This window comes from Lutjanus erythropterus, chromosome 9, assembly GCF_056507025.1.
Source record: "Lutjanus erythropterus isolate fLutEry1 chromosome 9, fLutEry1.hap2, whole genome shotgun sequence".
Classification (NCBI taxonomy): domain Eukaryota; kingdom Metazoa; phylum Chordata; class Actinopteri; order Lutjaniformes; family Lutjanidae; genus Lutjanus; species Lutjanus erythropterus.
Window position 1 is genome coordinate 13672671 of NC_139325.1, and position 21348 is coordinate 13694018.

At 38.9% G+C, this 21348-nt stretch overlaps 1 protein-coding gene across 1 annotated transcript in view; it reads left to right on the forward strand.

Annotated features, from left to right (window-relative positions):
• ulk4 (unc-51 like kinase 4) overlaps positions 1 to 21348 on the forward strand; it is a 108499-nt gene that overhangs the window by 50859 nt on the left and 36292 nt on the right. Inside the window, exons 23-31 of the mRNA XM_084726211.1 lie at positions 2321 to 2454; positions 2862 to 2983; positions 3413 to 3469; positions 4085 to 4136; positions 4720 to 4814; positions 7897 to 7948; positions 11176 to 11380; positions 12471 to 12563; positions 20632 to 20680. Of these exons, the coding sequence (XP_084582337.1) occupies positions 2321 to 2454; positions 2862 to 2983; positions 3413 to 3469; positions 4085 to 4136; positions 4720 to 4814; positions 7897 to 7948; positions 11176 to 11380; positions 12471 to 12563; positions 20632 to 20680 (859 nt within the window). The remainder of the gene's footprint in view (positions 1 to 2320; positions 2455 to 2861; positions 2984 to 3412; positions 3470 to 4084; positions 4137 to 4719; positions 4815 to 7896; positions 7949 to 11175; positions 11381 to 12470; positions 12564 to 20631; positions 20681 to 21348) is intronic.

A 21348-nucleotide genomic window follows, 5' to 3' on the forward strand; every position in this document is an offset into this window, starting at 1 on the left:
GTGACTGACAGAGAGGTGGCAAGTTTGTCTCTCTTTATTTAGCAATCAGGGAAAAAATGACTGCAAGACTAACACAGGAACACACAGGCAGAAGTCTAGCAGAGAGACAAATAGGCAGACAGACAGCAAGCAGGCATGGAGCTGGTTAGAAATACAGGCAGTCAAATAACTTCCCAGACAGACAGACTGTACCTGTACAGTAGTATGGTTATACTGATAATTATTTTATTTTAGAATTAAAAAAATGTTGCGTCATGTTCAAGGCTTTTGAGGTTATCAGATAATGTTAATTGCTGTGTTGTTGAAGATAGAATTATGATTGAATCAAATGAAGTGTCATTGCGACACCAAATTTCAAACACAGGTTCCATTCATGAACCTACTGTGACTCTAACCTTGATTGACAGGCTAACAGCTATATCTGACTGGCTAAGTTCACTTGAGAATAAATTGTTATTGTCTCTGTTATAACCAAATACTTGCAAAACTTATCACATTACGATCACCCTCAGTTATAATTTGTGTTAAATGCTAATTAACAAAGCTGCTTTTAAATTTTATTAACATGTCTGCATTGTCATTGTGAGCAGGTGATGTTAACATCTTTCTTAGTCACTGTGCGAAATTACAGTCTCACAGGGCTGCAAGCATGGCTGTAGACTCTTGTCTTGTTTAACGTTAAGGCAAACTTTTCAGAACATTACAGATTGGACCTTTATGCCCCCATTCAACAACTTTTATAAGCAAATAAGCAAATATTTTGAAGATGCACCCTCTCCCATACTGCTTTTTCCTCCTCCAAACCACTCCTTCCAAGTAACATCCATGGTATATATGAGACAACTTAAATTACAGCCCAAGCATTCAACAAATCTCAGCATTCTAACCTTGTCTTACACACACACCTTGTCTAACCTAATCTTGTAACCAAAACATTCACCCACAAACAACAAAACATCTTTCTGGCAGATTTTAACACACAGTCTACTGGGAAAAAAAATGTAGCTACTGTGGAAGCAGCATTTGACAAACTTGATATACAAACAAACCTTTTAGCAAAACTACATCAGCTCAATCAATAGCCGTTATTAGTAGTATATTTTAAATCACAAGTTATTTTCATATCATACACACTTTAACCAATGAAGTAGGAATACTTGAGCTACCCACCACCAGCTGCCTTACTCACCCGAGTTTAGCTCCTGATACATATGTCCTCTGCCAAGTGTTTAAAAGTTGTAGTCTCACTAATGAAATGAGATGAATAAACTGTGTCTCTGTTTTTTTTTTTGTTTGTTTTTTTTTTTTTGGCTGAATTTACTGGTTATAAACTATATCTTTTACATTAGTTAACTGAAATTGTCCATGTAGAAGACTTTAAGTGAACAGCTGAACATGGCCTTTACATTTTTGATGCTCATGCTGCCTTATCTCTAAAATCCTTCCTTTCTCTCTGTTATCATTTTCTTCTTTGTAGTGTTCATTCACTTATTGTCCATTGTCACTGTTAATTCTGTCATTGTTTTTAAATATTTAAATATCGACAACATATTAATAAGGTATTGTTGGGAGTATTTCTTTTCATTCCTGAAGAGCTAATGTTGTTGGTAACAACTGAGCTTTGCTTTGCACTAACCCCATAACAGTAGAGGAAAATCCAGCAATTACTATTAGAGCTACCCTGAAACACACTGGATCCCTAATATACTAACAGAAACTGTGTTGGACTCCTCATAACTGTAAACCCTGACTGATAATCTTTTATGCAGCATTATTAGGAAAAATACTGAATTAGTAATCCCCCACTGCCCCTACACTGTTGCTACTCTAAAGCTTAGAATCAATATTTGTTAACTAATATGACCTCTCTGAATCTCTCTGCATGTATCTGCATTCATGCTGTTTGTGCTTGTACACACATGTGTGGGTGTATTTGTGTGTCAGTAATGAATATCAGTTAGCAGTGGTAACCTTTCTGCTCTGCTCTGAATTTGTGAATAGAATATTATCGATTACTGTTCAATACAAGCAGTCTGAGAAGAATAAAAATGTTTCTCAAACTCGGGGCCTGTCTGTATCTCTCTCAGACCCCTCTTTTCATGCATCTTCTCAAAATTTTATATCTTATTGACATGAATAACATTGTTGATGTGTCTGCAACATTTCATCATTTATATGTTAGTCATTAAGATGATGCTTCTGATGAAAACTAACAGCAGTCAGTGTGAAAAAAATGTCTGCATCTGTGTGAGATACATTTATCAGTAATGCTACATACATTGATGCGATATGTAACGCATGTGTGTCTCTTTCTATTTAGACTGGTGATGTACATGGAGAGAGACCTGCGCAAAGCCACTCCCCTCAGAGAGAACTCCAGCCAATCAGGATATGTGTCTCAGTGTCTGGATTTACTGGTTGTACATCTGAGTAGCACTGCACCACTGATACTGGGTACACACACATATTCAGCAACATGTTGATATCAATTTCCAAATCAATTTAGCATCTCAACATTGTCCTTTTCTCACTTTGTTCAGTCATTTAAGAATTTTTATTTGCTTACTTTTCTTACTTTTGTAAAAATATTAATGGAATTTCAGGTTAATCAGAAAATGTTAATGTTTTTGTTATCTGTGCCACAAATGCTCTTTTTGTGCTCTTCTATTTGTTTTACATTTATGGAATAAAAAAGTTGTTTCTAGGGTTGCTCCAATACTAATACCAGTACTGGAAAATGTCTCTATTACTGGACAGGATAATTCCCGGCAACATCCTGTTTACCCCCCACCTCCCACCACCACCAACCATTTTTCATCTCCTCTTGTGTTTCCTTGTATTGTCTCCTCTCCCTTCTCTAGAAGATGCCTTGTGTGCATTACGAGGTGTGATTGGGAGGAGACACCCATCAACAGCTCAGACCAGACAGCTTAAGCACACGTTGCCTACAATGTCTGTAGTGCTTGAACTTCTTTCATCACAGGTACAGTAGCTTTTCTTTGTTGCTTGATTTTAATGTTCTGGCTAAAAAAAAAAATTAAAAAGGCACATATATCTAAAAACAATAAGTACTTGGTTCTCGGACAAAAATGCAGATACAAAAGTATAAAAAGTCTGCACACAGAACCTGCTCCTTATAGCGATTCATCAGATATATGTCTCATAAAGGGTTAGGGCTTGAAACGTCACACATAGTGATATACTATTAAGATTGCCATAAGGAGCAGTTTCTGGTATGTGGACTTAATTTTATACTTTTGATTTTAATGTTCTAGCATTATTGCCTGCAAGGTTGTGTAATAAGCCTGCATGGAAAAAAAATGTTATATGTATTCCTGCTCTGCACCCTCTCTCTTCTCTTAGTTGTCCCATCACCACTTTCTTGGTTGTCTGTGTCTCTGTCTTCTCACAGGTCTTTAGATCTCAAATAGCAACTGAAGAGTTTGTTGCCCAAATTGGATCGCTGCTGGTAAGTATCTGGTAATACAGCATTAGTAATGTTCATGTTTAGATAACAACTGTTCACTGGTTCTTCAGCAGAGTGATTGTTTTAGAAACTGAAGGCAAAACAATAATGTTGACAAACCTAGGGTGTACTGACATTTTGAATTTCAGTTCATATTGCAAGTTAAAATAAAGAGTATTGGGGCGCCTGGATAGCATAGTTGGTAGAGCGTGCACCCCATGTGTGAGGCTGTGAGTCGTCTGCAGTGGCTGTGAGTTCGACTCCCGTCTGTGGCCCTTTGCTGCGTGTCATTGCCCCACTCTCTCGCTCCATTTCCTGTCATGTCTTCAGCTGTCCTGTCATTAAAGGCATAAAATGCCCCCCAAAATATAGAGTATCACTATATAATTTAACGAGTTTAGGCCATCTAACATAAAAATAGAATTGATATACATTGCAGTCATTAAATATTTAGGCAGGGAGAAACCTGGGAACCAAAACACACAACAGCACATAGTGATCAGTATATATCTGAAAAATGAAAACAACCGTCACTAATTATAATATAATCAAACTTTGCTGACCAACTTTTGCTCTAGTATTTAGTTATGCTATTTCTATTTTCTCTCTTTCTCACAGAACTATATCACCTCTATAGACTCCAATGAAACAAATCTGACCAGTGCTTTGGGTAAGTTACTGACTTTTTCATTACTGTTTACACATGTTATAAAGAGAAAGTTTATTCTGCATTTGCTTTATTTTTATATTCATCATCAATAATTTTACCTGTCTTAACTCTGCTTTACCCTGCTCTTTTTCTGTGGAACTGAAATTTTCCAATGAGTCTACTTAACTGTTTAAATGAAGACTAAATATAATAAATGACGCATTCTCCCGATGTACTGTCACTTTGTCATAATAAAAGTTTTTTAAGAAACATAGTTTAGTTATGGAGGCTCCATCCAAACCCTTTGGATCATTAGAAACAAATATAATTGAAAGGTAAGGCCAGACAGATACATACAGCCTTGAAGAGATTGGTGTGGCATCTGTGGCATCTTGGAAATTCAAAGGCTCCTACATAAGGTCAGGCGCAGACACCAGGGTCAACTACAGTCCACTGCATCTGAATGAAGCTTAGGAGGTTCAGTGCCTTGCTTAAAGGCAATATTATCAGTGCAGGGAGTTCAGTTACTGGTTTACTTGTAGGTCATCCTACACTTTTAATGAGATGATTGATTAGAGATGATTGATATCTGATATCCTGTTAGGTGCAGCAGTATGTGAGGAGTTGATTAGGACATCTCTGTCCATTGTGGAAGTCCTGAGTCAGCACCATGCTCTCATCACTCTACATCATAGTGCTGTAAGTATGCATGCAGGCAAATTAGCAACTGACTTCCTGTCTGTCTCACTGTCTGTCTAACTGATACAGCTGTTTGTCTGTTTTAGTATCTGAATGTCTCATGGCTACCAGTCTGTCTGTCTAACTGATTGACTGTCTGCTGAGAGTTTAGTAAAGAAATGTAGGACAGGTATCTAACAAATGTCAGTATGTTACCTCTGAGACGACCTGTCATCATCCTGGTATTCTGTTATACTTCAGACTGTCAGATTTCTAACATGCATTTTTTTCCACTGTTGTTTACTCATTTACAAAAAACATAAGTGATACATTAGTTGCTTTGCTGTGCTAGATGGCTTGCAGAGTGAGAGCTATAAAAATTGTCAGGAGTATGTTAGAGTTCCAGTGTGTACGATTTACAGGCAGGATTTACAGGCAGAATATGGCAGAAGGGGAACAGGATATCCATAAGTATGTTTTCTTTGGTGTATATCACCTGAAAATAAAAATTGGTTTGGTGTTTTTACTGTATAATGAACCATTTATATCTACTGAGGGCACAGATCCACTCAAGGATCCATCCAGAGCTTTGCTGCCCTGTAGATTCTCCTCCCTCTTTAGACAGGGAAAGTGAAATGAGGTGTTTGCAATCTACAAGCTCATCACTAGATGCCACTAGATCCTACACAATGGTCCTTTAAAGTGTGTCCATGAAAAGTTCCAGCTTTTGTACACTTAACATGGTGGCTTTATATTCAGTGTTTGTCTTCCAGTCGACTAAACCTGTCTATTAGTGGTAAGAGGACTGAGGTTCAACTTGTGTGCTATTAGGCAAGACACTAATCAACTATTGAACGAACAGAGTCTCAGCAGCTCTACGTTTGTTTCTGTGTGTGCATACGTGTATGTGCATGGGAGGGGGGAATGAGATTGTGTTTAATGACTATTGACGTATGGAAGTGGAGTGCAGCAGGAAACAGACGGGATGGAGGGAGTGAGAAGAAAAGAAATGAGGAATAGAGCAAAGGAGCAAAGAGGAGGCTTGCTGCTAGTGATAGTCAATAACACAGGAAGACACTTTAATTACCACCAGCCAGCTCAGATTAAATTGTATTGCCTGCTGGACAAGGACACACAGTCATGTTTGAGTTAGTTTACATCTCTGCATCCTTGTCACAAAGTAAAGTTTGCCGCAAGTTTTGCATCCACAGCAAGCTGCTTCTACACTATGGCAAACATTAAATTTATCCTTTCAGCTTTATAGGCATTACCTGTTTAAACCAAAAAGTCGTGGGGAGGAATTCACTAAGTGTCTCAGCCCATTTAATGTGTCATTGAACTGTGACATAGAAAAACAGTTAAAACACTTTATATGCTGTATAGACTTTAAAATCTGAACAAACAGCTGTAAACAAATGCAATTTAATTTAAGTCACTAAGCATGATGTTATTGCACTCAATGTACATTCAGCCACAAAGTTTGGTTCATTAATTTTTGGCTTATCTTAGTGTTTTTTGAGATCCAGAGAAAAAGGAATAAAATGGAAAAAAAAAAACAAGAACAAGAAAGGAATAAAATAGTTTTCTCTACAGTAAATAGAGAACAACACCAGACAACGAATAACAATTTATTAGTTATGGGACATGACAACTGGTCATATTAAAAAAATATAGAACTGAGTCAGTTTACAAAGCTGATTAATACTACTTGAATATCTCACTTTTGTAAATAAATAAAAACAGCATCCTCTTTTCAACTGGGTCTGCTGTAGTGACAACCATTCAGTCTACTAGTATATATCTAGTAAGACCAAGATATACTAAGCATGTCCGTATCCAGGAGCTGCATGCTAACAATAGCCTATTTGTTGTTGAGTTAATTATATGCAGTAGTGTCAGCAGCACAGCAGGTATATTGGGAAAATGTAGTTTTGTGCAATGCCTAATCAACAATGTACACATGAGGTTTGTTAGTTTGTTTGCTAGAAGAAAAAGACATAGAATTACAGAAGACCAGATATTGACTGTGATTTGCATATAGTAAAAAACTTCAAATAAAAAGTATATCCAGTATAATATGACTTTATGTGCTGTATATAGCTATTTTGGTGTTGACTGCAAAACAACGTGAAAGAAATTTGTCTTTAGTTACAGTGGTGGTGATGGGGAAAAAATAAATTTTTTGCACAACTTCTATAATAGGCAGAAGGGTAACTAAGCAAGAAAGCAAAAACAGAAACCAGGGACAAGAAAGGATTTCAGTGAGACACTGAGAGGACATGTCACCCATAGTTCACAGTTCAGAGAAATTGCACCAAGCCTTTCTCCCCACACACATGCTCTATCCAGTCTTTTGATGGTTGTGATACTAATACACACACCATTAAGTGGTGGACAACATCCTTTGTAGTTTCCTTTCACTGGCTTTCAATGTAATGACCTCACACACACTCACTCAGCATTAGTGTTGTTTCTATGGTAATATTAGTAATCATGCAAATTCATGCAATACAGATTCATGCTTAAATAAGGGCTCTGACAGTTGTGGAAGTACATTTGTGTGTGTGTGTTGGTGTGTTTGATCAAAGAGATCATTCAACAGTGCATTTCCATAGTAATTTGATCCTCTGTGGCAGTGGTCTGTGTAGTTGATGCCCACTGAATTAGTATATTACAGTGTCTTCTATTTAGTTTAATGTAAAAATGTATCCTGCTTTTAGATTTGCTGTATATTAAGTAGACAGAAGAGGAAAGGGTAAAATTGCTTTTATTGATATACATTTTTCTCTCAAATGAGAGAACATGGGACCAGATTGATCCATTGGTAATATTTATACTGTTTGTTTGGTCAACAATAAGATTGAACTTTTACATATCAACACCGTTAGGATATTGTCAGTAGTTTTTCAGTTACATTTTTTACAAGGTAATTTTCTACTGCCACAGAATTTTAGCCGGTTTTGACCTGAGTTGTTTCATGTCCACAGCACTGAGTTGTTATCTGCAGATTAATGTGTACAACACCAGATTGTAATTGCTCTACTAGAGGACTAATAGAGTGAGAGATGTGCTAATTTTTTTTGTCTGTTTATGTCTCTTGAAGGTTGTGGATGCTATCCTGCCTCCTCTGACAACACTGGCTTTTAGCAGAAATGGTAAGAAAGATGGTGGGCCATTTTTGAGAGGGGGAAGTGAGAACCAGACAGAGTGGAAATGGAAGCAAATCAGTCAGCAAGCAGTCAAAGTGAGGGAGGAGGAGGAAGAAAAAGAACAGAGAAAATATCAAATGGGAAAGAGAACAAGAAAAGACCCCAGCTAGGGACCTTTGTAGTCTGTCACACCCCCTTTCTTTCCTCTTGTTTCCTGTCTATTACCAAGCAAAGGCTAACATGCTCAAAAAATAATCTTAAAGAGAGATATACTATATATACATTCATAGATAGACAGACAGATTATAGATTGATGAATAAAGATTTCTAGAGAAAAGAGATGATAAAGAAGAGGGTAGATGGTAAAAACAAACCTTGAATCTATTATGTCATAAATATCTCTGAATTAAGGAGTTGCAGTATCCAGTGAAAAGTGTCATTTCAACTATTCACTGCAGTATTTTGTTTTTGGACCCTCATTGAGTCACTACATTTTGGTTTCTGTAGGTCCCCAGCATGACAGAGTAGGAATGTTTTGTGGAGCCAGTTTCTCAGGGTAAAATACTGTCCTTGTGTGGGTCATTAATACTGTTTCTTTGTGACCTGTCCTTGTTATGTCACACCATTGCTCCAAAAGAGATTGTAGCCTTGAGTCTTCCTCTTTGTGTCTAAGTAGACAGAAAGCAGACACCTGACAGTAAAAAACAGACAGAGGAGAGAAACTACATTTAAAAACATAAAGATGCAGTGTGGAGATAGAAAAGTACTGGGAGCTGAACATAAAGAGACTTTTAAAAACGCCTTTCCCTGTGCTCTCCTACACACACGAGCTCAGTATCACAACACTCACTTGTTGGAGAGGGACAAAAAGGAGGCTCGCCAGCGTGACATGACTGCAGCCCATTTGGAAGCAAGTCAGGCTCACGGTTCACGTCTGGCACGGCTCACCGCGATATAAGCAGAAACATGGTTTGACTTGCGCGGCCAAAAATGCCAGTACAAAAGCACTGTGTTATATACTTACCCTGTAAGCAGCATGGTCAGCTCCTCCATGGTGCTGCTGCACACAGGTTTACAATCAAACATGAAGATAAATCAACTTTTTAATCCCAAAAGTTTAAAAAATAAACTCTGAGCTCTCATCTGGACGGCCAGCACATCTGTAACTGTTTCGTGAACCACTGCTGCAGAGGGGCTGAGAGACAGGTGTAAAAATAAATCTGTTTTTTCATCTCAAAAGTTTCAAAAACAAATGCTCTGGTCTGGCTGGTCCACGGCTCCATGATTTCTTCGTTGTTGCTGCAGAAGGTTGAAGCAGGGGTGAAGATAAATCCTCTTTTAATCCCAAAAGTTTGAAACATACACTGTGAGCTCCTCTAATGCCAGTAAAGTAGCCAGCATCACAGCGACTCCAGTGTTTTTTTCCTCCAGAAGTGCCAGTCTGCTGCAGACCCTCCTCTGAAAAGCTCCCCGGCTCTGAGCAGCTGTTTGTTGGTTCTGTGTCTCATCTCCGCCCGGTCTTCTCGGTACTTGGCAATGCTTTGCGATACACGTGAATTAACACAATGGAAGGTGAACTCAGAAGTAACCGAGTGAGGTGACAAACTCCTGGGTTGAGCATGTTGCTCATTAGGCTCTTTTCTCTTCATTATAATTCCATTTTATAGCAAGTTTTTTCCCGCAGTACTTTCCATCATTGACTCACGGTCTCACCGAAAGAACGTGCATGCACAGCTGCACTAGTAGGAGGAGTCCCCTGGGTCCTAAAAGACCTGGGATTGGTTTAAGTCTACCGTCACGGAAGAGATTCTCTACATGCTGAAAACAGAGCCATAGAGGAGGTGCAGAAATGTAGCTCTCTCTCAGAACACCTGATTTACAATATGCTAAAAGGTTTTTATGACATTATTTCTCAATTATACCAAAACAGTGTTGCCTACTAGAACTTTAAAGCTAGGGTAAGCAAATTGTTTTGGCATCATTGAGAAATAATTTCATAATAACCTTTCAACTTATTGTAAATCCAGTGGTCTGAGACAGAACTAGACTTCTGTACCTCCTCTTGGCTCTGTTTTTGGCATTTAGAGAATTAGACTTAAACCAATCACAGGTCATCTCAGACCTGGCGTTGCCATTGGCTGCACAGGCACATTCCTTTAGTGACATCAATGGAAGAAACTCCTGCAGGAAATGTTACTATAAATTATCAGAAAGAGAATCTTAAAAACCATCCAGCTAATGAGCAACATGCTCAGCCCAGGAGTTTGTCAGCTTACTCGGTTACTTTTGACTTCACCTTCAGTTGTATTCATTCATGTCCTTTTCTCCCCCTTGAACAAGCAAGTGTTGTGACACTGAGCTCATGTGTGTTCCGGAGAGCAGAGAGAAAGATGTTTATGTTCAGCTCTCAATACTTCTGTAATTTCAAACTGATGTGCTTTGAAATGTAGTTTCTCTCCTCTGTCGCTGTTTGTACTGCCAGGTGTCTGCTTTATTACACACAGCTGAGGTCTGTTGGTCCGTGCTTGCTCATGATTGCCTCGGTAAACCGTTGCCTGTGCGTATGAAGCACATGCTGCTCATCTGGTAGGAGGGGCTAAGAATGGAGAAAACTGAACCTAGCTCAGATGAGACTCAACAATCAACTGTTTTTAGGCTTTCTACCTACTGCAACTTTAACTTTGCCTTAAAGATGTCAACAGAAGGGGAACACTTAATTGAAAAAGGTAAGCTGTTCTAGAGCTCTGGGGTGGCTACAGCAAGAACCCCAATTGCCCAGCCCCTTCAGCCTCGATAATGAAAGAAACCCACAGTATATAGAACTTATGACAGGAAAATGACAGATAAATGTAGCCTGTAAAATATATGTGATAAATATGGATTCAAGAAGACATTGAGCAGCTTAAGGTGTCACAAAACAGATGGGACCTGAGCCACACAATACACTCTCCATCATGGAGAACATCTTGTTCTCTCAGTCTTGAGATCTGCTGACATCTCACATTAGTGTTACCTCTAAATGAACAATTTAGAACAAAGTAGAGTAATAGCCTTGTGCTGTTGTCACGTGCGTATTATGGTCCTCATGGAAACAAAAAATGCAACTAAGAAAAATTCTGTCAGTCAATATGTGTAGGCTCAAAAGCCACTACTGACTACACACACATACATTGTTCTTAACATTTCTTGCATACTATATTAAAACTCGCTCTTTCTCTTTGTGTGCATTTCAGTGGAGTGGTCTGTGTTTGTGTTGAGGGTGCTGTCTGAACTGAGTCTCGCCCTGCTGGTCCATGAGAGTGATGGAATTGAGGAAGATGAGAAGACGGAGAAAAAAAAAGAGAGAAGAGATGAAGGAGGAAGAGCACCAGAAGGAACAGATGATGGAATCTCCTATAGTCAAATCATAGCTCTCATCACCAAATCTCTGCTTCCAAGGTTTGTCTGACACTGACAGGTTTCCCCATTTAATTTATTTCATTTTTTTGTCTGTAGGAACAGAAAAATGTCCTATGAGGAGCATTTTAACATCAATACACCATTAATACAGTTAGTGTAAATGAGACCATCATCAACATTGTTTTGTGTCAGTATCTCATTATAATGATTTGTTTCTCAATTTTGAAATTAGAAAATTAAATTCATTAACTTATGCAAGTGCACTCTTCTTGGTGAATTCTACCTGTACATCGGCACAATGTTCAAGCCAAAGTAGCTGGAGTACAGCCGTGGCCAGGTCAGAAATAACGTAGCCTTTGTAGCTCAGTGAGAGCGGGTAATAATGTCAGACCTTTATTTGTTGAATTGAAAACAGGGTTATCCAACCAACATAATTCTATGATGAACTAATTTTCTTTGGGTTTCATAGCAGGTGATGGATACAAGTAATGTAATGATTTTTTCGATACCTCTGCCACTTTACAATGGAGTATATAGAATATTTCGTGTCTTGCGTCCTGCTTCTGTGGGTCCACGTCACATCCTTGTACTTGTCAGATACAGCTAACTGACAAGCATCTGTCTATATGAGTGTTGACATCAAATGATCATACAGTCTGTGGAGAGCGAAGGCAGACAAATCAAGTTCACATCGTAACAGTAACAAAAACAAAACAGACGCTGACTTTTGTGGCGTGTTTTTGTCTCTTTCCTTCACATCATCTTTGTGGATATATATTGTCTACTCTTATACCATTATTATTTTTATCTCTCTTTTTAAAATGCTCTTCTGTCTCAGGGTTGCCTCATGTGTTACCTTTTGCTCACCTTTATCTTCACCCCCATTTCTCACACTCGCAACGCTCCTCTTCCTCCTCCCTTTGCCTCTCAAATGCTCTCCTCTGCTCCTCTTCCCACATTTCCTTTTCTCTCTTTCTCTTATTATAACTCTAGTTCTCCCCTCCCCCTCTTCTCCATCCCTCTCCCCAGATCTGTTCCAGTTTACACTCTGTTACTAATGATCAGAACAGTACATTAATTATTAACACTGCGAAAGCCAAATGTTGTACTCATGCATGTTTATGCCTAGGTATGAGTTTCTTCTTCGAGCAGCAGAGCCTATCCCACTCTTCGCACTCAAACTCCTGGTATCGATGACTGAACACAGCATGCAGATGTGCAGGTAGTGTACACACAAGCACTCAATCAGTCACACACTTCAATCACACTGTTAAGGCATCACAATATCAAATGTGACCTCAGTGTACCTTACATTACAATCCCAAGTATTATCAGCAAAATAAAGTACACCCAATAGTACATAAATCTGTGTATTAAACAGACACTGAAGTAGTCTTGTGCACAGTAGTACAAACATACAAGTAAACCTGCTGTATAGATGCTGATCAGCTACTTTTAGACATGGATCCATCTATGAACATACATTATTCCCTCTTATAGTAACTGAAAAGATATGTGGACAATATGTTCATAAGCAGTGATTCCCAACCCACCAGAAAAAAAGGTTGGTGTTCACAATCCCCTGGTACAGCCTGGTCCAGGCACCATATTGTAAAAACCATTTAATACCTTTATTTCCCATCATACATGCAGGACTGAGTTCTTTTAGTTTGCTATTTTATGTTACAAAATGCAAATGTTACTTTTACTTAGTATTTGTGTCTGTTTAGAACATGGTGGTTTATGTTGGTAATAACCATATTTGTGCTGGTTTATAGTTTTAACTGTTACTGATGTGGCTGTGGGATTTCTTGAGACCCACTGTATTTGACATATTTTTGAGTGCCTGTCCTTTATGTTGAATGTCTGTAAGGGGGTGACAGTGCTGAGAGCTGAATCCTAACTGTCATTCCGTGCTGCTTGCCACAATATTTTGTTCTCCACAAATATCAACCCCCCAAAATGATCTTGCAACCCTGTTGGATGTCCATTTGAGAACCACTGTCTTAAAAATCCAGTGTTTAGAATTTAGCGGCATCTAGCAGTGTGCTTGCAGATTACATACATCTCATGACCTTCTACCATTCCAAGTGTGTAGGAGAACCTACAGTTCTCTTGTGAATATTATATTCCATTTTTAACATATTCTCCCAATAAATACCAGTTGATTTTACACACTGGACCTTTAACTGGAGATACCTTTGACTTTATTATTCTCTGGTTCTCTATCCACGACCAAGGTTTAGTAGTATTGAAGTGTTTTGGAGTCCTAGCAGGCACACAAACAAATACACACAGGCACATTTTAGGTGTTCTATGCGCAATGTTTTAATGCCAAGGCCAGTGATTCCCAGTTCAGCACTGTGAATCACTACTAACTGTTTTTTATTCACAACCTTGCATACACACACACCCACTCACACACTCTTTACTATTAGCAGTGATTTTTACCCACCACACACAAATAATAATTTATTTATTGATGTAGCTTGTGCACATTTAGGGCTAATAGTAACATCAGCACAGCTGCGCCACTGCTACCAATCTACATTCAACAAGACCTTTTTCACCCCTCTTAAAGCCAGTGTTTTCTACACTTGTAATCAGTTTAGTGGCAGGCATAAGATGCTGTATCAGCTAAGATGTGTAAAGACTGGACTTATTGTGCTGATATATCTTGGCATACTATCAGCTCCTGAAGAGCATTGTTAAAAACTGTACTGCACACTCTTCAAATATATATGACACTAAGACAAAATTATTGCTGGCATAATAGTAAAATTCACTGCTGCATAATGTCAAAGTAATTCACAATTCAGGAATTTAATAACATGTCTTGAGGTAGCAGTCATCTGACACCAAAATAAAAAGAGGTAATGATGTGTTTCCTGGTTTGGTTGCACAGAAAATCTGCTGATCCCTAGGCTAACCATGAGATGACTCACCTGTGTGGATGTGTGTGTGTGTGTGTGTGTGTGTGTGTGTGTGCACTCACATGTGCGTGTGCTGACGTATGTGTTTGATAGATGTGTTCTGACAGCAGCTGTCAGTAAGTCTTGATTCTCTGGTCATCTGTCTTCTCTTTTCAGCTGTTGACAGAGACAGAAAGTGAGGGTGAAAACAGTGGAGACGGAGAGAGAAAGAGAGAGTGGGGAAGTCGTGGAGTAAATGGAGGGGGAAAGGAAGGACAGAAGAAGGAACTAGGAAAGACAAGGGCAGGGAGATTAGGATTAGATTGATGGAAGAAAAAGTAACATTGGCAAAAAGAAAAAATGTTGACATAGGGTGTGGAACGAGGATAGAGGAGATGAAGTGTTAATGGCTGAGGTAGCATGAAGTAACGTGCCTCACTTTCTTGCTCTGAAGAGAAGATGCATGAAAGTAGGAGATAAAAGGGTGCACTGTCCATCACAAACGTTTTTTTCAGCTATAGATGCCAAATTATGGCATCAGGAGTATAAAGAAGTTGATGAAGATTGTTAATAATTAGGGCTGCAATGAACGGGTATTTTTGTTATTGATTATTTTCATGACTACTCGTTTAATTGAGTAAAATTGCAAAAATTGCTGTTCACGCTTCCCCAGAGCTAAAAGTGACATTTTCAAATCGCTTCTTTTGTCAAACAAACAGTCCAAAATCCAAGACTATTAATTTACTATCATAAATGTAAAATACATAATAATATGAAAATATAAATAATTGACTTCTTAATAATATAGACTTTATCCTCAAACTTTTTTGGCTGTATTTAAGCATGCTACCTTTTGGTCACTTATCCTTACAAAATCAAGAGAGGGAGAGGGGCTCATTCAGTGGTCATTTTGTTTGTAGTCCCTTTATACAACATACACAACGCAGAGCAAATCATAACAAAAAAATTACTAATTTTGATAGAGTGAGGGGCATGAATTTAAATGTTTCACAGGCTGAGAAAAGAAGCTGCTCTGAAGTCTGGTGGTACAGCAGTGGATACTTCTGTGTCTCTTGCCAGATGGCAGCAGGGTGAACAGGCGGCATCTTGTCTTTAAGTATACTAAAAGTAGTTATAGGTAGGTAGGATGTTATAGTGACCTGCTACAGTCTTCCTGTCCTGGGGTATCCATTTCCCATGCCAGTATGTGATGCTTCCAGTCAGGATGCTTTCAGTTGTTCCTCTGTAAAAGCTAACATTTGGCATTGGAAATTTGCATTCCTATGTTTCCTTAAAAAATGCAGTCATTTCTGAGCCTTCTTTGCCAGGGTGGAGATGTGTGTTGTCCATGATAGATTCTATGTGATGTTGAGTCCCAGGAACATGAAACTGTTCACCTGCTTCACCTCAGCTCCACTGATTTAGACAGGGGGAAGGATCTTTGTGTCCTTTTTTCTTAAATATAAAATCGCTCTTTGGCTGACATTCAGCAGTTGGATCTTTTCTCTGCACCATTCTGTAAGACTGTTGTTTTTCTCTTAATAATGAAGTCTCATCATTGTTTGAAATCCAGATGATAATGGTGGTGTCATTCAAAAATTCCGTAGTAGGATTCACTCTGTGTTTGGGGTTGCAGTCATGGGTGTACAACATGAACAGGAGGTAGCTGAGCATACAGCCCTGGTGGCCTCCGGTGTTGAACAGTAGAATGGAGGACATGAAACTACCAATCTGATGTGTCTGGGGTCTTTTTGTGAGGAAGTCCAATATCCCGTTGGATATTGCAGTCATTATTGATATTTGTGGATCACAAAGTGGTCATAGACATGCAAATGGCCATAGCCAAATATTGAAGCTCATCCATAGCTCTGTGTTCCATCTTTAATCATTCAATACTAAGTATTAATTTACAACATCTGTGATTTTTAACCTTCTGTTTTGTCATTTCCTCATTTCTTTTTCTACTCCCATACACTTATTTTATCTAATTGAGCAATATAATAACTTAACAAACCTCTTATCACTAATATCCCACACTTCCTCCATCTCCATCCATCCCTCCCACCCTACCAGAGTTCACAGTTCACCCTTAAAGCTGAATTAGCCCCCACTTCTCTTATCAGTAATATTACCCCCTCTCGTCTCCATCCTCCTCTTCCTCCACCTCTCCTCATCCCCCTCTTTCCTTGACACAAGTAGAGTGACGTGAACTTTTCAAATTGGTGTCAGCACTCTTCTCTCTACATCTCTGTTTTCCTCTCACTCTTTTCCTTCTGACATTATTAACAATATTTTACATTTTTTCTGTCTCCCATATTCTCTTTTTCTCACCATCTCTAATTTATTAACATTAGTCCACATTTCCCTCTTTCTCTGTGCCCTCTCTCCACAACTCTCCCTCCATCACTGCCGTTATACAATCAGAAATTAAATTGCCTGGGTCTTGGTTAGATAAGTGTGGCTATGAAGCCAGCCGAGCGGTAATTAGATGGTAAATTGGGGACATTAACGTTGGGAAGGCAGCCTGCTGTTTCTCTCTGCATTATCACAGCCCAGACACACCTTCAAACAACTACATTTACTATGACCTTTAGCCAAAGAACCTTATACTGTGTGGTTACGTGTGTGTGCCCAAGTATGTTTCTGTGTCCTTGTATGTGTGTCTGTCTGCCAAAAATGTGTGTGGATGTGGCCCAACCCTTTCACACATGCCATGCTTATCAACCAGGAATCCAGTTTTTGCTCAGTATAACTGGGTTGGTTATTATATTTTGATTGCAGAAGAATCTCTATCTTCAACAGCTCATAATTATTGCTTTTTTTCTTTTTTATCATTAGTTAATGGCTTGATATAAACTGAACCTTGAAAAACCATTACATCATCAAATTGCCATAGTCATTTGGACACCTAAGTTGAATGATTAGGTGTTAACAGCACCAAGGTGGTTGTTTTCATGCGCTAAAAGTCTGTAATTGCATGTAACAGTCTATTTTACTGGACTGCTCTCTAGTGTGAATAAATGCATGAAAAATATTTTAAAATATTCTTTAGATGATACAAAAACTCATTAAGGTGTGTCATTTATGAATAATTGGACCATCCTCTAGGGAAGAACTTTCCACTGCCTTGTGATATAGTGTAGATATTTGACTAAAACTTCCAAATGGTAAGACATAACCTCCTGACTTTATCTTTGGTGTTCATTATCTTTTCACTTGAAATAACAAGGTCCACAATTCCCCTTCAGAATCAGCCAAGATTAAGCTTTAGAGCTGACAGCAGAATTATATGACTAGTAGAGCAGAGGTTAATCTAGCTTGTTGGTTGTTCATAATGTGATAGTTTTTATATTCTGTATTATAAAGCTAATACTGATGATGTATGACTAATGCAGTAAGGGCTGTCTCATCTGTGTTTGTTCTATTATAGACAGCCTGTTGTGCTCTGGTTTGTTCGATGTCTGGTGTTGTGTACTGTGTCTATTGATGTATGGCTGGTAGTTTAAAGGTGGTCCAGTTTATCATGTTTTGCTGGCCTGGCCTGTCCTCTCATCTCTCAGCCTGTCACCCACCTAATGGGAGGCCATTCATCACACTGGTAAACACAAACGCACACACACACTCACAAACACATGCACACACATATTTACCCCTTCATAAAAGGCCTAACCTGGGGTAGAGAGCTAAATATAAAGTACATCATTGATCGCTGGATTCATTCATCATGACATGTAAAAAGCAACTATTACAGAGATAAAGTCAGTGTCAAAAACTTAATGTTCCTACAAACCACCTGCTCCTACAGACAGCGAGCATTATCAGTATAGAAAATGGTCACGGTTACTGTTTAGCTGAAAAAGAGACATCTTTTCATTGCAGTTGAATGCTGTTAGATCAGTATATCATTGGTGCACATGGCTGGCATCAAACAAAAAAGATACATTACATAACAACGTTGTTGGTCAAACTATCTTATTCAGTCTTTTTTCGACCAAGAATAGACTCATCCAGGGTAACATACATGGCAAAGCATGTAAAATTAGAATGACCACCTCACAGTTGTATGACCCTGCTACACAGTTAAGTTACAGTTTACATGCTTCCATGTCTGTCCAGACTCGTATATGTAAATGTATGTATGTAATACTATATTGACTTGTATGATTCCAGTGAATAATGTCCATTGAGAAACATGCTGTCTTCACTTAGAGACTATTTTTTACAGAATACTGATGGAGAGCTTAAAGTGTTTTTGTAGAACATTATGTCACAGTGAAGTTGACCTTTGACCTTTTGAATATTGATTGTCATCTCATCACTTAATCATTTTAGAAATTTGTGTGAAATTTCGTCATAATTAATGAATGGATTCATGGCCAGAAACATGTTGTGTGAGGTCACTGTGACCTTGACCTTTGACCTCCAAATTCTAATCACTTCATCCTTGAGTTCAAGTGAAAGTTTTTACCAAATTTGAAGAAATTTACCCAGGTGTTCCCAATGACTTTGACTTTTGAACTTTGACCTCCAAAATCAAATCAGTTCATCCTTGAGTCCAAGTGGACATTTGTGTCAAGTTTGAAGAAATTCCCCTCAGGCGTTCTTGAGATACCGCTTTCGCATGAATGGGATGGACGGACAACCTGAAAATATAATGCCTCCAGCCGTGGATGTAGCTGGTGTGGTGGCATAAAAAATGGTTGATTCTTCAATTCTGGTTGCTGGTTGGTTACATGAAATTATGAGGTACATGATGCCCATCAGCCTGAAACTATGCTTATTCCAATTAATGTCTGCTTCTTTTGCTCAGAAGTTGTTGTAATGGTGTGGGGAATATTTTTCTCAGCGCACATTAAGACAGAATGAAACTGGTATTGATTTCTGTGTAAAAAGTAGCTTGCAGGACTGCAGCAAAAGTAATCAGATAGACCAGAGAAACTAAATGTACCTCAATACACATATAGTCCATAGGCAATAGACCAGTTAAAGAAAAACATTTAAGGAGTAAAAATAGAACGTGAAAGGTTATGAGGACTTGCTCGTGCCCTTTGATGGAAATTTGTGACTTGTTTTTGCACTTTTAGTGAAACATCCCACTTTTATTAAATGAAGATATCCTCCCAGCTGATACACAAAGAACATAGCATTAACTAAATTTCAGTCCCTGTGTAGTGGTGGAATGCAAGGTTGACTGCTGAAAAGTGAAAATGATACACACTGTTCAGCTTGTTTAAATAAAGGTTCCCATAAGTGGTCTGCAGCCTGCCAGACAGGCTATAAATCATAGTTAAAATTAAGACAGATTTATAAATCAGTGGGCGGCTTTGTCTTTAGCATGTTAACATCAGTCTAACTTCAGCAGGCTTTTTTCCCATTATGCCCTGATTGACGGCTGTGGTTAGCACTGCTGCCTCACAGCAAGAAGGTCCTGAGTCCAAATCCCCCAGCTGGCTGGGGCAGGGCCTTTCTGTGCCGAGTTTGCATGTTCTCCTCATGTCTGCGTGGGTTCTCTCCGGGTTCTCCGGCTTCCTCCCACAGTCCAAAGATATGCATGCTAGGTTAATTGGTGACTCTAAATTGCCCGTAGGTGTGAATGTGAGTGTGAGTGGTTGTCTGTCCCTATGTGTTAGTCCTGTGATCCTTCGGGAAGAAGCGGTTACAGAAAATGAATGAATGCCCTGATTGAATGCTTTCTTATTCACATAAACCCATATAGACACACATACACAAGGTGTGTGTGCATATGTGTTGACGCTCATCCACACAGTACTGTGTTGCAAATCAAAGGATGTTAATCAGTATGTAGACAGGATGTCGTTGCCTATACAGACATTCATCTATCTATGCCTCTCCGTTTATCATCAAATTTTTCTATGTGGATTTATCCACATCACTTCATTTTCACTCCTTCCATCCATTTGTTCCTTCACTTCTCTGTCCTGCCTCTATTCTCTGCCCAAATCTTCTCCCCCTTCCCTCTAATCTCTCATTTCCTTTCTCCTACTCGCCAAACGTAATCTTCTCTCACCTCATCTTCTCCTTAACACTTCCCGTGTCCTTCCCTCTCCTTTCTCACCTCCTCTCACTTCATCTGCTCTCATCACGTCTCCCCTTTTCATCTCTATTCTTTCCCCAATTCCACTGGTACCAGACAGGAGTCGTTGTAGCGGAACTCTAACCTTAATGAAGATGAAACAGCCCAGTGTGTGTGTGTGTGTGTGTGTGTGTGTGTGTGTGTGTGTGTGTGTGTGTGTGTGTGTGTGTGTGTGTGTGTGTGTGTGTGTGAACAGTGCAGTGAATTACTTCTAAATTAAATTAATTTCTCACCCTCGTCTTTCTACCTCTGCTCCAATATGTATTTCTCTCTTTCTTTTTCAGGTTGATCAAACACAGTAGGATTCTACCAACAGTCTTTCAACTCATTATGGTAAGAAACCACTCTCAATCAATTTTTATTCAACCAATCAGCAGATGACTTGGTCATTCAGTTAGTCAATGAATCAGACAGTCTGTTAAATAGTCTTACAGTCAGCTAATCAAACCTAGTTATCACAGTCTATATTAGTCTTTGGCATTTCTGCTGTATTTTATTACAGCTCAGTTGCACTCTGTCTCCTTCTTTCCCTTTCCTCTCTCACCCGCTCTGTCTAACCCTCATAGATGTATTTATGTAAATTAGTCTGAGTGGTGTTGACCTATTGGACGGCTGGTGTAATTGACTGGCAGGTCAGCCACAGAGAGGAGGAAGGGTTAATAGAGTGAGAAGAAGGCCTCCACTATTAAGATCCAACACAAACCCACAATACTTGTCTGTTATCAGTGAAGCATAACAATGTTTCCAGTAAACAATTTATTTTACCTGACCCTTTTTGCATGCACACAATCTAATGAACACACAAACACATACAGAACAATCTGTTTTCAGCTAACCAAAGCACTCGAGCTGCAGCAAACAATTTATGGTTTCTACGCACACACACGAGCAGACACACACTCACTAAATAATCAGTGTTCTGCATGGCTGCCTGTCCAGCCCCGACTAGCTGTTGCAGAATGCTAAACATTCTTACCCAAAAGCCTGATTAACTCCTCTCC